The 16,600-nt window shown below is 47.6% G+C and overlaps 1 protein-coding gene across 1 annotated transcript in view; it reads left to right on the plus strand.

Annotated features, from left to right (window-relative positions):
* LOC141088483 (nucleolar protein 14-like) overlaps positions 1 to 16,600 on the plus strand; it is a 47,230-nt gene that overhangs the window by 16,147 nt on the left and 14,483 nt on the right. The window contains exons 10-12 of the mRNA XM_073574575.1: positions 4,320 to 4,455; positions 4,560 to 4,661; positions 4,747 to 4,900. Of these exons, the coding sequence (XP_073430676.1) occupies positions 4,320 to 4,455; positions 4,560 to 4,661; positions 4,747 to 4,900 (392 nt within the window). The remainder of the gene's footprint in view (positions 1 to 4,319; positions 4,456 to 4,559; positions 4,662 to 4,746; positions 4,901 to 16,600) is intronic.

Consider the following 16,600-nt stretch of genomic DNA (forward strand, 5'->3'; position numbering starts at 1 on the left):
GGAGCCGACAGCTGCGGCTGTAACTGTGCCGCAGCTATTAGTGAAATTAATATTCATTTCTCTTATAGCAGTGACAGCCGCAGCCGCCGGCTTCCAGAAAACATCCTACTCGCCTTCCTGCGCGCCCTCGCTGCATCTCGTTGGATCGGTAGCCAGCAGCATTTCCAACCGAGCGATCACATGGCCCCGCTCATTAAGGTAATGAATATGCATGCCTCTCCATTCCCATAGGTGTGGAGTGAATATTCATTCATTACCTTACTGAGCGGGGCCACGTGATCGCTCGGCCGGAAGAGCTGCTGGCACTAGATCGAGATGCAGCAAAGGCGTGCAGGCAAGGCAAGTAGGAAGTCTTTTTTTGTTTTTTTTTTAATAGGAAACATGCATACAAGGATAGGGGATAAGGAGCCATGCAGACAAGGATAGGGGATAAGGAGCCATGCAGACAAGGATAGGGGGATAAGGAGCCATGCAGACAAGGATAGGGGATAAGGAGCCATGCAGACAAGGCTGGGGGATAAGGAGCCATGCAGACAAGGATAGGGGATAAGGAGCCATGCAGACAAGGATAGGGGATAAGGAGCCATGCAGACAAGGATAGGGGGATAAGGAGCCATGCAGACAAGGCTGGGGGATAAGGAGCCATGCAGACAAGGATAGGGGATAAGGAACCATGCAGACAAGGATAGGGGGATAAGGAGCTATGCAGACAAGGATAGGGGATAAGGAGCCATGCAGACAAGGATAGGGGATAAGGAACCATGCATACAAGGCTAGGGGATAAGGAGCCATGCAGACAAGGCTGGGGGATAAGGAACCATGCAGACAAGGATGGGGGGATAAGGAGCCATGCAGACAAGGATGGGGGGATAAGGAGCCATGCAGACAAGGATGGGGGATAAGGAGCCATGCAGACAAGGATGGGGGATAAGGAACCATGCAGACAAGGATGGGGGGATAGGGAGCCATGCAGACAAGGATGGGGGATAAGGAGCCATGCAGACAAGGATGGGGGGATAAGGAGCCATGCAGACACGGCAGAGGGATAAGGAACCATGCATACAAGGATGGGGGGGGGATAAGGAGCCATGCATACAAGGATGGGGGGGGATAAGGAGCCATGCAGACAAGGATGAGGGGATAAGGAGCCATGCAGACAAGGATGAGGGGATAAGGAGCCATGCAGACAAGGATAGGGGATAAGGAGCCATGCAGACAAGGATGGGGGGATAAGGAGCCATGCAGACAAGGATGGGGGGATAAGGAGCCATGCAGACAAGGATGGGGGATAAGGAGCCATGCATACAAGGATGGGGGATAAGGAGCCATGCATACAAGGATGGGGGTATAAGGAACCATGCATACAAGGATGGGGGGGATAAGGAGTCATGCATACAAGGATGGGGGGATAAGGAGCCATGCAGACAAGGATGGGGGGATAAGGAGCCATGCAGACAAGCATGGGTGATAAGGAGCCATGCAGACAAGGCTTGGGGATAAGGAACCATGCAGACAAGGATGGGGGGGATAAGGAACCATGCCTACAAGGAAGGGGGGGATAAGGAGCCATGCATACAAGGATGGGGGGGGGGATAAGGAGCCATGCATACAAGGATGGGGGGGATAATGAGCCGTGCATACAAGGATGGGAGGGGGATAAGGAGCCGTGCATACAAGGATGGGAGGGGGATAAGGAGCCGTGCATACAAGGATGGGAGGGGGATAAGGAGCCGTGCATACAAGGATGGGAGGGGGATAAGGAGCCATGCAGACAAGGATGGGGGATAAGGAACCATGCAGACAAGGATGGGGGATAAGGAACCATGCAGGAGAAGGATGGGGGATAAGGAACCATGCAGACAAGGATGGGGGATGAGGAACCATACAGACAAGGCTGGGGGATAAGGAACCATGCAGACAAGGATGGGGGGATAAGGAGCCATGCAGACAAGGATGGGGGGATAAGGAGCCATGCAGACAAGGATGGGGGATAAGGAACCATGCATACAAGGCTAGGGGATAAGGAGCCATGCAGACAAGGCTGGGGGATAAGGAACCATGCAGACAAGGATGGGGGGATAAGGAGCCATGCAGACAAGGATGGGGGGATAAGGAGCCATGCAGACAAGGATGGGGGATAAGGAGCCATGCAGACAAGGATGGGGGATAAGGAACCATGCAGACAAGGATGGGGGGATAAGGAGCCATGCTGACAAGGATGGGGGGATAGGGAGCCATGCAGACAAGGATGGGGGATAAGGAACCATGCAGACAAGGATAGGGGATAAGGAGCCATGCAGACAAGGATAGGGGATAAGGAACCATGCATACAAGGCTAGGGGATAAGGAGCCATGCAGACAAGGCTGGGGGATAAGGAACCATGCAGACAAGGATGGGGGAATAAGGAGCCATGCAGACAAGGATGGGGGGATAAGGAGCCATGCAGACAAGGATGGGGGATAAGGAGCCATGCAGACAAGGATGGGGGATAAGGAACCATGCAGACAAGGATGGGGGGATAAGGAGCCATGCTGACAAGGATGGGGGGATAGGGAGCCATGCAGACAAGGATGGGGGATAAGGAGCCATGCAGACAAGGATGGGGGGATAAGGAGCCATGCAGACACGGCAGAGGGATAAGGAACCATGCATACAAGGATGGGGGGGGGATAAGGAGCCATGCATACAAGGATGGGGGGGGATAAGGAGCCATGCAGACAAGGATGAGGGGATAAGGAGCCATGCAGACAAGGATGAGGGGATAAGGAGCCATGCAGACAAGGATAGGGGATAAGGAGCCATGCAGACAAGGATGGGGGGATAAGGAGCCATGCAGACAAGGATGGGGGGATAAGGAGCCATGCAGACAAGGATGGGGGATAAGGAGCCATGCATACAAGGATGGGGGGGATAAGGAGCCATGCATACAAGGATGGGGATATAAGGAACCATGCATACAAGGATGGGGGGGATAAGGAGCCATGCATACAAGGATGGGGGTATAAGGAACCATGCATACAAGGATGGGGGGGATAAGGAGTCATGCATACAAGGATGGGGGGGATAAGGAGCCATGCAGACAAGGATGGGGGGATAAGGAGCCATGCAGACAAGCATGGGTGATAAGGAGCCATGCAGACAAGGCTTGGGGATAAGGAACCATGCAGACAAGGATGGGGGGGGGGATAAGGAACCATGCATACAAGGATGGGGGGATAAGGAACCATGCATACAAGGAAGGGGGGGATAAGGAGCCATGCATACAAGGATGGGGGGGGAAAAGGAGCCATGCATACAAGGATGGGGGGGATAAGGAGCCGTGCATACAAGGATGGGAGGGGGATAAGGAGCCGTGCATACAAGGATGGGAGGGGGATAAGGAGCCGTGCATACAAGGATGGGAGGGGGATAAGGAGCCGTGCATACAAGGATGGGAGGGGGATAAGGAGCCATGCAGACAAGGATGGGGGATAAGGAACCATGCAGACAAGGATGGGGGATAAGGAACCATGCAGGAGAAGGATGGGGGATAAGGAACCATGCAGACAAGGATGGGGGATGAGGAACCATACAGACAAGGATGCGGGGATAAGGAACCATGCAGACAAGGATGCGGGGATAAGGAACCATGCATACCAGGACAGGGATGAGGGGACAATGCATACCTGGCTTATACTCAATTCATTAAGTTTACCCAGTTTTTCGTGATAATATTAGGTGCCTCAGCTTGTGCTCGAGTCGGCTTATACTCGAGTATATACGGTAAATAAAATTTAGGGGGGAAAAAGCCCCATCTAACGTGTTCATTTTTTTTTTTTTTTTTTTAAAGGGTTATTACTATTCTCATAAATGGATAATGCTTGTAAGTACAAGTAATTTTGCAGTTTATTGCGTATTAACATTTTTATCTTAATATTAACTCTCTTCTTTACAGCTAGAGAACGACCGCTACTGCTAAGCACCAGAACATGTGCAGCGCTTGCAAGAGCTTTTCTATCGAGCTTGTAAGCACTGTTTTTGTTTTGAAGCTGCCCTGGATCGCTGCTACTTGTTAATCCTGGCCAGCACAATGCTTACAAGACAGCAGTGGTCGGTCGCACAGGCAACAAACTGTAAACAAGTCGTTAATGTAAGAACGGCTTCAAATTTTAATCAGCAATAAATTGCAAAATTGCTTGTTTTTATAAACATTATCCATCTATGAAGATTTGAATAAACCTTTAATGCTGCTGGTGGGGAAAGTAATTGTAATTGGTACCCTTCATTTCTGTACAACGGAAGAGATAATCCTAAACCTTCCTCTCTTGTCTTGTTGCAGGCCTTTGAACAAGCTGTGCCAGATGTTTCCAGAAGCAGCAGCTAACTGTGTAAGGGATGCATTGCGGGATATCGCTTGTACCATGGATAAAGCAGTTGAATCCAAACGCCGAGCTTCCTATCCGGCATTACATGTGGTTAGACATTTAATTTTTTATTTTTTCCATATAATTTTTTTTTATTCTGCAAGCAGTCTCACGAGTGTGTGGTAATCACATTCCTTATTATTCTCTGCTTTTAGCTCTTGTACTTCAAAATTACTGGGATTTTATTCCCCACGTCTGATTTCTGGCACCCGGTGGTCACTCCAGCCGTCACCGTGATGAGCCAGCTGCTGACAAAGGTGAGAGCCCAGGTCTGTAGTATGGTCACCACACCGTCCCATGTAGACGTCCTAGTCACTTACCAGTGTCCTGCGTTACTTCTAGTGTCCCGTCACCTCCTGTGAAGATGTCGCTGCTGGCCTGTTCGTTAGCTGCATGTTCCTGGAGTATGTATCCCTGTCCAAGAGGTTTATACCGGAGATGATAAACTTCCTACTGGGAATTTTGCACTTGGCCACGCCACGCAAAGCTTCTGTAGGTAAGTGCACGTCGTACAGGTATAAGCTTTTGCTTGTGTTCCTTTTTAGTATTCTCAAAATATTTGTTTTTCTGTTAGTGAATGGTAACATTTATGGTTTATATCTGGTGGAAAATAACCTGTATATCGTTAGTCAGAGTGCGGACCACTGAGTCCAGTCTGGCCAGTGCTCAGACTCCATGCTAGCACATTGTAGCAAACAACCAGCGCCATCTGCAACTGTTACATTTCCCGTATATACTAAATGATATGTAATGACCCCCATGCTGGTGGCGCTGTTATCATGAGATCCCGGTGCTGCGGCGGTGTACATTACTAAACGGTTACCTAACGGTAGCGTGTCTGCATCGGGTTAAGGGAAAGAGCAGGATCTCGTGACAATGCGTGAGATCTCGGAGGAGACTGCTGAGAGTCATGGGGTCCTGCTCTGTTTACTCTGGAAGTTTGTGCCTGTCTTTTGCAAGAAAGTCAGGCCTTTTAGGTAGGGACTGCAGGGATCCTTATGGCCACTTTTGCTAATGAGTATTATTTGGAAAAATCTCCTTAATATTACACAAGTAAGGGCAACCCCAGACTGGTGATAGGTTAGCAACTACTTCAATAGCTGATTGGCGGGGGTGTGACTGTCAGATAAGGATAGGCCATCAATAAAAAATAGTGGCTAACCCCAATAATGGGGACATTGACTTTGACTTATCAGATACTTACCTAAAGGGTAGGGGATACTATAGGGTTTTTTTTTTGTTTTATTCTAACCTGTAAGATCTAACTTACCTTTTTCCAAGAAGCATTTCCCTAAAGACTTTCGTGTTTTTGATGGATCTCTCCAAGAAGAACCTGTTTCTCCCAAAAGAAAGTTACCTGTGCAGACACTAGACATTGTAGAGTCGGGGAGGCGTAATGCCGCTTGCCTGTTGGGCTCCGGGGTTACGACCTTTTAGGGGAAACTCTGCTGAAGAGACTAAAGCTAATTTGCAAATGTAATGTTTGTTTCTCTATTGCTTCATTGGGGGACTCAGGAAACCATGGGGTGTATGCTGCTGCCACTAGGAGGCGCTGACACTCTGCAAAAAAGTGTTATCTCCTCCCCAGCAGTATATACCCACCAACTGGCAGGAAGCTACTCAGTTTTAGTTTAGTTTCAGTAGGAGGTGGACATCGGCTGCTCTCAGCCCCGTATCTACCTTTAGGTTTTGTTGTTGTTTATTAATGATCTTTATTTTTCAGATACAGCTTGTGATTCTGGGTGACTGAGTGTAATTGGTCACTCTGCTCTCCCTCCTAGAGACCTGGAGCACAGTGTGAGATGAATGCGTCACTACTGTACCCTCTCATGTCTACCTGGCAGGACCCCATGCCTCCTAAGGGTATGTGCACACATACTTTTGAGAGCTGCGGATTTGTCCCCGTGGATTTGTAAAAAAACGCAGGTAAATCCGCAGGTCAAAAGTCCTGCTGTTTAGCCCTGCGGTTTCACACCTTATAATGGATAAGGTGTGAAACCGCAGCGGATTGACATGCTGCAGATTGTAACCCGCCTCAAATCCGCGCGGAAAAATCCGCAGCATGTGCACATTTTTTGTTTTACCATTGAAAACAATGGTACTGTACAATGCAGCAGAAACTTCTGCGGACCTGCAGGGCCAGAAACGCTGCGGATCCGCAGCAGAATCCGCACCGTGTGCACATACCCTCACACTTCAAGCATGTTTGGGGCATCCGCAAGGAGGAAGATGCGGACTGGTCCTTGCAACTACCCCATAGCCCGCTCGCCCTCCAGAGCCAGACATGCAGGATGGGAAGACGGTCTCGGTACCTTATAGCTGCCCGCCATACTTCCTCGGGACCAGGTACCCTCCAGCCCCCTGTCCCTCCGGGACGTCTGATGACAGTCTTCATTATCATGCTGCGAAGATGGATTCCGGACCTTCATGACAGGTATCTCTGTGTGACTTGTTCCCCAGAAGGACGGGAACTCAAAGCGCCCTTTTATTCCTTAAGGCTATGTGCCCACGTTGCAGAAATGCTGCGGAATTGTCTGCAGCATTTCCGCAACTCCCCGCCGCAGGTAAAACGCATGCGGAATTCGCATTCATTTTCCCGCAAAACACAAGCGTTTTGCAAATGTTTTTAGCTTGCAGAATGCTTGCGCTTTTCCAAACGATTTGAAGCATTGCTTGGAAAAGTGACTGACAGGTTGGTCACACTTATCAAGCATAGTGCTTGACAAGTGTGACCAACTTTTTACTATTGATGCTGCATATGTAGCATCAATAGTAAAACAAAGGATGTTAAAAATAATAAAAAAAAAATAAATAGGGATATACTTTACCCTCTGTCGGCCACCGGAGTCCTCCCGGCCCTCAGCGGTGCAGTTAGCAACTTCCGTTCCCAGGGATGCCTTGACCGAATGACCTCTGATGTCGTAGCGGTCTCCTCTCCTCCAGACCCTGGGTACCATCCGCACATGAAGCGCTCACTTTACTCATGGTGGGCATAGCCACATGCGTAAAGTGAGCATTTCAATGCAATCCTACGACGGCGATTCCGCAAAAATAATGGACATGCTGCGGTTTTTACCACTATGCGATTCCGCAGTGGAAAAATCCGCAGCATTGGCACAGCAACTGCGGATTCCCATAGGATGTGTTTTGTTCGCGTTTTTAAGCGTTTCTACAGAGGTAAAAATGCTACGGAAACGCTTGAGCGCAATGTGGGCACACAGCCCAAGGCCAGGTTCACATAGCGTTATGGCAGTCCATTCAACGCATGTGTTAAACGGACTGCGCTAACGCTACTCTGTTTTCTGATCGCGTTATGCATTCACGTTAGCGCAGCTGCTCCATCTGCTCTAGCCGTGACAGACCCTCGAACGCTGCAGACCACGTCCGAGGTTCCGTCACAGCATGACGGCTTATTGCTAACGCATGCCGATTTTGAGATGCGTTAGCAATGCGTTACGATATGGCAGTCTATGGGTGCGTTAACGAATGCGTTTCATTGCAGTAATGCCGCTTTGTAACAATCCGTTAAATGGACTGCCATAATACTATGTGCACACGTTGCGGATTCTGCTGTGGAATTTTCTGTGCGGATTTTGCTAAATCCGCAGGTAAAATGTCCTGCGTCTTACCTGCGGATTTAGGGTATGTGCACACGGTGTGGATTCTGCTGTGGATCCGCAGCGTTTCTGCAGCTGTGGGTCCGCAGCAGATTTAGGTGCGTTGTACAGTACCATTGTTTTCAATGGTAAACTGGAAAACGCAGTGCACATGCTGCGGATTTTTCCGCAGTTTACAATCCTCAGCATGTTAATTCTTTTGTCCTGAAACGCTGCGGTTTCACACCTCATCCATTATGAGGTGTAAAACCGCAGATAAACCGCACTGCGGATTTATCTGCGGTTTTCACTACAAAATCCGCAGAGGCAAAAAAGTCTGTGTGCACATAGCCTTTGTGCAGATTTACTGCAGTTTTTGTGCGGATTTCCCCAGCGCTTTAACACCTGCGGATTCCTATAATGGAGCAGGTGTCAAAACGCGGATCTGCACAAAAGCCGCAGCAAGTGCACAGCGTTTTTCATTTTGGCTTCATTTAAATGCTACTGTACACCGCAGCAGATTCCGTAACGTGTGCACATACCCCCCCCAAGTGTCATGAGCAGACCTTCACCTGCTGTACTGCAGTGTTTGGGCCAGAAGCTCCATCGACGCTCTGCATAGATGTTTCAATTTCATTCCCTCCAGGAGAGCTCCCCTCCTCCTCCTCCTCTCCCTCCAGGAGAGCTCCCCTCCTCCTCCTCTCCTTCCAGGAGAGCTCCCCTCCTCCTCCTCTCCCTCCAGGAGAGCTCCCCTCCTCCTCCTCTCCCTGCAGGAGAGCTGCCCCCTCCTCATGTCCAGAGCTTGTGGCTCAGCAGCTTAAGGCCCCCGTCACACACAGCGAGATCGCTGATTTTGTGACGCCACAGCGATCTCGCCAGCAAGATTGCTGTGTGTGACTGGGATCAGCGACCTGCCGGGTATCACTGATCGTGCTCGATTGGCCAGGGCCGTTTTTCGATCGCTGGTCTCCCGCTGGCCAGGAGAGACCAGCGATCAGCGACGCTGGTTTCCAAGGTAAACATTGGATAACTAAGAGCCGTGCGGCTCCTGGATACCCGATGTTTACATTAGAAACCAGCGTACCGCGTCATATCGCTGGTACATCGCTAAGTGTGACAGTACCTTAAGCGAGATCGCTAGCAAGACAGCTGCCGAGTCACAAGTTTTGTGACGCAACATCAACCTCAGCAGCGATCTTGCTGTGTGTGTGACACCTATCCAGCGATCGCCCCCCCCCCCCCGCCAGGTATCACTGATCGTGCACTAATGTCCTGGGCCTTTTTTTAATTGTTGGTCTCCCGCTGGCCAGCACGCATCGCTGCGGGTGGCAGCGGGAGACCATCGATCAGCGAGCTCCCAGTGCTGTAAGCAGACGCCGGGAGCTGGTACCCAAGATAAACAGCAAGTAACTAAGTGCCGCGTGCGCTTAGTTACCCCCTGTTTACCTTGGATACCAGCTCCCAGCGCGAGCACGCTGGTATCCAGGGTACACAGCGAGTAACTAAGCGACACACGCTCTTGTTACCCGCGTCGTCGCTGGTCCTGATCATGTAGCTACACACCAGCGATCCTGACCAGGTCATATTGTTGTCGGGATCGCTGGTGCGTCGCTTAGTGTGATGGGGGCTTAAAGGCTAGTTTCACATTACCTTTTTTTTGTGCAGCACATCGTGCGCAATAGAAACATGCAAAAACGCATCATGCGTTTTTGCATGTATTTGCGTTTTTTATATGCATTCGTTCTCTAGAGGTTAAAACAAGTGTCTACACATTTTTACGCCGAAAACGCAGACGAATGTATGTCCATGCACACGCCTGCGTTCCCATAGACTGTAATGCGTTATTTTGTCGCTTTCCGTGCGCAAGTGTGCCCATGCAGTTTTTTTTACGCCTTTCGGCGGACCAAAAAATGCAACAGGTTGCATCTGGCGCGCCTAGGCGCACACCTTGAAAAAACGCATGCGCATGAAAACGCATACGAACGCGTGCAAACACAAGACCATGTGCACGCCATGTTAAACATAGGTGCGCATGGACGCGCACGATGCGCTGCGCAAAAAAAGTTAATGTGAAACCAGCCTAATGTAATGTTAAAAAAAAATAAGTTCATGACTCCAGGACACACTTTTATTATAGGCCTCTTTCACACTTCAGTCTTTTGGTGTCAGCGAAAATCCATCAAAGTGTGAAAAAACGGATCCAGTGAAGATTGGCAAAAAACTGATGCACCGGATCCATTTTTTTGACTGATCCGTCGAAGCTGCCACAGTAGGAAATTTAAAGGAATAGGATTCTGAGAGAGATTGATCTTCTGGGCCTGAACGGCTTTTGGGGTTAAATTAAATGAATGGAAATTCTTCTGGGCATGCTCAGTTTAAATAAATGGATTCCGTTATGTGACTGATTCGACGTCCATTCTAGCAGACGACGGACGGAGACTGATCCATCAACGCCCGTCTTTTCGACGCAGACAAAAACGTTACTATGTCCGTTGTATCCAGACGACGGACGCTGAGATTCCGACGGATCCGTCAAATGACGGATGCAACGGACAGCCATCCATCGCTAATGCAAGTCTATAAGAAAACAAACGGATCCGTTTTTTTCTAAAAACGGAGGATTTCGACTGACGTCAAAAGACTGAAGTGTGAAAGAGGCCTTACACGGATATGGTTGTCCTTTGTCTGTGTATACAATGTCTTACAGTCCTTCCCAGTGTAGCTCCTGCAGAGTCTGTACATGTTTTCCTCCAGTGGCCCCCTTTTTATTCTCTATTTTGGTCAGGTTGCCAGACCTTGACTGCAGCAATGGAGTGTTTTTTTTTCCCTATGCCCACCAGCTTTTCCATCCTTGGGGAATTAGACTTTAGGTGCTATAGGAATAACGGCACTAGTGTTTGATCCCCTACCCAGTGAGTCTGATGTACCTTTTACCACGTACAGTTGTGGCCAAAAGTATTGACACCCCTGCAATTCTGTCAGATAATACTCAGTTTCTTCCTGAAAATGATTGCAAACACAGATTCTTTGTTATTATTATCTTCATTTAATTTGTCCTAAATGAAAAAACACAAAAAGAATTGTCCTAAAGCCAAATTGGATATAATTCCACACCAAACATAAAAAAGAGTGTGGACAAAAGTATTGGCACTGTTTGAAAAATCATGTGATGCTTCTCTAATTTGTGTAATTAACAGCACCTGTAACTTACCTGTGGCACCTAACAGGTGTTGGCAATAACTAAATCACACTTGAAGCCAGTTGACATGGATTAAATTTGACTCAACCTCTGTCCTGTGTCCTTGTGTGTACCACATTGAGCATGGAGAAAAGAAAGAAGACCAAAGAACTGTCTGAGGACTTGAGAAACCAAATTGTGAGGAAGCATGAGCAATCTCAAGGCTACAAGTCCATCTCCAAAGACCTGAATGTTCCTGTGTCTACCGTGCGCAGTGTCATCAAGAAGTTTAAAGCCCATGGCACTGTGGCTAACCTCCCTAGATGTGGACGGAAAAGAAAAATTGACAAGAGATTTCAACGCAAGATTGTGCGGATGTTGGATAAAGAACCTCGACTAACATCCAAACAAGTGCAAGCTGCCCTGCAGTCCGAGGGTACAACAGTGTCAACCCGTACTATCCGTCTGCGTCTGAATGAAAAGGGACTATATGATAGGAGACCCAGAAAGACCCCACTTTTTACCCCGAGACACAAAAAAGCCAGGCTGGAGTTTGCCAAAACTTACCTGAAAAAGCCTAAAACATTTTGGAAGAATGTTCTCTGGTCAGATGAGACAAAAGTAGAGCTTTTTGGGCAAAGGCATCAACATAGAGTTTACAGGACAAAAAAAGAGGCATTCAAAGAAAAGAACACGGTCCCTACAGTCAAATATGGCAGAGGTTCCCTGATGTTTTGGGGTTGCTTTGCTGCCTCTGGCACTGGACTGCTTGACCGTGTGCATGGCATTATGAAGTCAGAAAACTACCAACAAATTTTGCAGGATAATGTAGGGCCCAGTGTGAGAAAGCTGGGTCTCCCTCAGAGGTCATGGGTCTTCCAGCAGGACAATGACCCAAAACACACTTCAAAAAGCACTAGAAAATGGTTTGAGAGAAAGCACTGGAGACTTCTAAGGTGGCCAGCAATGAGTCCAGACCTGAATCCCATAGAACACCTGTGGAGAGATCTAAAAATGGCAGTTTAGAGAAGGCCCCCTTCAAATATCAGGGACCTGGAGCAGTTTGCCAAAGAAGAATGGTCTAAAATTCCAGCACAGCATTGTAAGAAACTCATTGATGGTTACCGGAAGCGGTTGGTCGCAGTTATTTTGGCTAAAGGTTGTGCAACCAAGTATTAGGCTGAGGGTACTAATACTTTTGTCTGGCCCATTTTTGGAGTTTTGAGTGAAATGATCAATGTTTTGCTTTTTGCTTCATTCTCTTTTGTGTTTTTTCATTTAAGACAAATTAAATGAAGATAATAATACCAAAGAATTTGTGTTTGCAATCATTTTCAGGAAGAAACTGAGCATTATCTGACAGAATTGCAGGGGTGTCAATACTTTTGGCCACAACTGTACCTCATGGTCGATCACAGCTGCAGTCCTCATTTTCTGACCACTATCCAGTGTATCAGATGCACCATTTACCACATACCTCCTGATCAAATGCAGCAGCGGTACTATTGTTCTGTCTGGTGAGTCAGATACACCATCTACCACATACCTAATGGTCGAATGTAGTGTAGCAGTGGTCCATGTCTCATACACACTATCCAGAGATGCGTACCATTTACCACGCACCATCTAGTGACTCAGATGCACCACCTGTCAACATAACTATTAACAGCGTTTCTAGTGCTCTGTCCACTATTCAGTGAGTCAGGTCCTACTTTTACAATGATCCTTATGGCTGTTCATTGTGCAGCCCCAAGGGGTCTACCGAGATCTTTGTTTCTGTACTTAGTTCTTTCTTAAGGCCCCATTACACCTAACGATGTCCCAGCGATCCCAGCAACGATCCGACATGGATGGGATCGCTGGGACATCGATAGGTTGATCGCTGGTGAGCTGTCACATAGACAGCCCCTCCAGCGATCAGGACCAGCGAGCAAGCTGGTTTCCAATGTAAACAACGGGTATCTAAGAGCTGAGGCTCTTAGATACCCGCTGTTTACATTGGAAACCAGCGTCGCTGATCGCTGGTCTCTCGCTGCCACACACAGCGATGCGCGCTGGCCAGCAGGAGACCAACAATCAAAAATTGGCCCAGGACAATCCTGCACGATCAGCGATACCCGGCAGGGGGGCCGGTCGCTGATCCATGTCACACACAGCGATATTACAGAATGCTGTAGATAAGCCCCCGATGTCTATGCCGGCAGCTAATAGGGGAAAAAAGGGTGACAGATTCCCTTTAAATTATAATTCTCGGGCCAGCGCTGTCTCACCCGGACAACCCATTTCAACTTGGGGAGTCCCTGGCTATGTCTGACCCTGCGAGTCACAGGGTTGGCACTTGTGCCCAACTGGTCATGTCAGTGACTGTGTCTCTGCCTTTTCTGTTTCCTGTGCCAGGCATTCGCTGGAGCTCCTCCTTCGAATGGTAAGACCTCGCTGATAATACTGCCTTTTTTGGAATTTTCTTACATCAAGGTAAGCTGTTAAACATGTAAGGATTCTTACCCACTTCCTTACCAAGATGGTCTGAGTCAATCAAGAGGTACCAAGAAACCTCAAGTTATCAGTACTAATTTCCTTAAGCTGGACCAGTCGTCCTCCAAGCAATTTAGAGTCCACATCAGCATCGTCCTTTTTCGCCATTCACGTGTTTTTTTCCGGCTCTTTGCTCCACACTGTTATTCCTTGGCACCTGGATTCTGAGTTGCGACCTTGCCGCAGACTCGGAGTTTGGAGCTCTTTTCCCATTATTGCAATCTGGTCACCTCTCCATCTTGGCTGGGTTATCAACATCCCAAAATAGTCTCTGGTCCCGGTCCATCATATTGATTTTTCTGGGAATGCTGTTTGACACAGCATGATCAAGAGCTTTTTTTTTTCTTTCTTTCTTTCTTTCTTTCTTTCTTTCTTTCTTTCTTTCTTTCTTTCTTTCTTTCTTTCTTTCTTTCGAAAAATTTGCAAGTAGCAAACAGTGGTTGAGAACACAATCAATTCAGCACTAAAAACAGTAGCACAAATATTCAAGAGAGACAGCAAATGTTATTTTGTATGTCAGATTTTCGAACACTGCAAGCAAAAGAATAATAGACAGTTGCAGATTTCAATTTTTGTTGACGAGGAGATAACAAGAGACTAGGAAAGGGAAGACGGGGTGGGATCAAAGGGGCAGGTGGGCAAGTGGTGAAGAAGGGAATTGGGAATGGAGGTAGCACCTTGGGATATGTGTCTAATAAAAAATTACAATGTAATTACTGAGTGAAAGGATGTTTGTGTCCTAAATTGGGACCAGTATATCCAAATATTAAATTTAGCCGAACTATGATTTATTCTTTCTGCTAGTTCTTCTACGTAAAAAATTTGATCAATTTTTGAATAAAGTTGCTGTTTAGTGGGTGTGACTGCGGTATTCCAATTTATGGGGATCAAAGATTTCCCGACTACCAGGATAAATTGAGCCAGTTTGTTCGCTTCTTTATCTTTCTGCCAGAGTGGAAAAATTAATAAAACATTTTCTGGATTCAAAATGGCGTGTTTGCCCAAAACTTTGCGCATGGTTGTGGATACTTATTATTATTATTATTATTATTATTATTATTATTATTTATTGTTCTAGCGCCATTTATTCCATGGCGCTTTACATTCTTTCCTAAAGGGTTGAAGCGCCAAACAAGACCACCATATGTGTAAGAGCTTTTTTCTACCCAAGGAAAATCCCTTGATCCTATCATGTGGGACTCTCTCCGTCACATTTGTACGTTTGCTCCACTTCTGCATGAGCTTTCTAGGTAAGATGGTTGCATCAATGAAGAAGTTCCATTTGCCTACTTTCATCCTTTTCAATTTTTTCTTTTTCTGCCATCAAAATGGGACTGGTCGATTCACTCCCTGTATCGACTAATCATGCCCCTCTCCGGATAAATAAGTCTCTAGTCTGGTGGACTTAATCTCCTCTAGTCAATTGCGGTAGATCTTTCCCACACCATGTAGGAAGATCGCTACTACAGAAGCCAATCTTCTCAATTGAGGAGCATATTTTCATAACTTAACAGCCCAGGAATCGTCTCTTCCCATCAACATTCTGGATTTTGGGTCCCTCCCTCTTGCTCTACTTTTCTAGCAAGGATCCTATTCTCTACCATTAGTTTTGGGTCCAATCTGACAATGCCACAGCGGTGACAGAGATGAACCTTCAAGGAAGAACCCAAAGTCTAGCAGTATTGTCAGAAGTGCAGATTCGGTTATGATCTTGGCACTGCACATTCCAAGAGTGGAGATCTGGGCCGCCGATTTTCTCAGCCGAGAGGTTCCCGCCGGCGGCGAGTGGTCCCTGAAACATTCAGTCTCCCATGACATTTGGCTCCTTTGAGGGCTTCCTGACATAAACCTGATAATCCAGTCTTAAGTCACAAAATTCTTCATGTGATCTCCAGATCACACGTCACTCTAGCAATCAGCACTGACGCTTTGGAGTGCTTATCATTCTCATCACCCCAGAAGACTTGGATACGCAGAAGTAATCAACTTCTTCACAGGCACGCCATAGAAACTCCAGGAACTTCCAGATCTTCTCTCGCAGGGTTCTGTGTCCCACCAGAATTCTCTGTCACTCTGTTTAACAGCATGACTAAGACCATGTTTCTGAAATAAGCCGAGTTCTCCAATCAGGTTTTCCAGATCATGTTCAGAGCTACGAAGCCTTCCTTTTCTCGCATTTCCCATCGTTCGTGGAAAATCTTTACGCTTGGTTGTAACTAGAGTTGAGCGAAACGGGTCGAAAAAATTCAAAACGAAACCCGACCCTAGGATGAGGTCGGCCACGAGGTCGGCGACTTACGCGCCAAAGTCGCGTTTCAAAAGTTTGTTTTGCGCTCTTTTTCAGCCAATCAGGATCCACGGACACTGTGGGCAACGTGATGACATAGGCACGGGTCACCACCATCTTTCAGAAGGGCATGCAAGTGATTGGCTTGCTTTGGTGGGCGTCACAGGGGGTATAAAAGGGCGTGCACGCCGACCGCCATCTTACTTCTGCCGATCTTAGTATAGGGAGAGGTTGCTGCTGATTCTGTAGGGAGAGCGTTAGGCAGGGAAGAAGACAAAAAAACTGCTTCTGCTGCTAGCGATTTGGCCTGCACAACACACCAGTCACTGTGTGTGCAGTGCAAAGGGAGGCTATATAGTGGTGTATCAGTGGTGTTGGTTGTTGGGCTGCCTTCTAAGGCTTCCTGACATTCCTGCATTGCTGTTTACCCACTGCTCCGCAAACTGCTTTTTTAAAAGCAATCCCAATTTTTTTTTTTTGTCCTGCTGAGAAGAAAAAAAAACTGCTTCTGCTGCTAGCAATTTGGCCTGCACAACACACCAGTCACTGTGTGTGCAGTGCAAGGGGAGGCTATATAGTGGTGTATCAGTGGTGTTGGTT

The sequence above is a fragment of the Dendrobates tinctorius genome, unplaced genomic scaffold (assembly GCF_039654945.1).
Source record: "Dendrobates tinctorius isolate UK_male_01 unplaced genomic scaffold, ASM3965494v1 ptg000039l, whole genome shotgun sequence".
NCBI classification, from domain to species: Eukaryota; Metazoa; Chordata; class Amphibia; order Anura; family Dendrobatidae; genus Dendrobates; species Dendrobates tinctorius.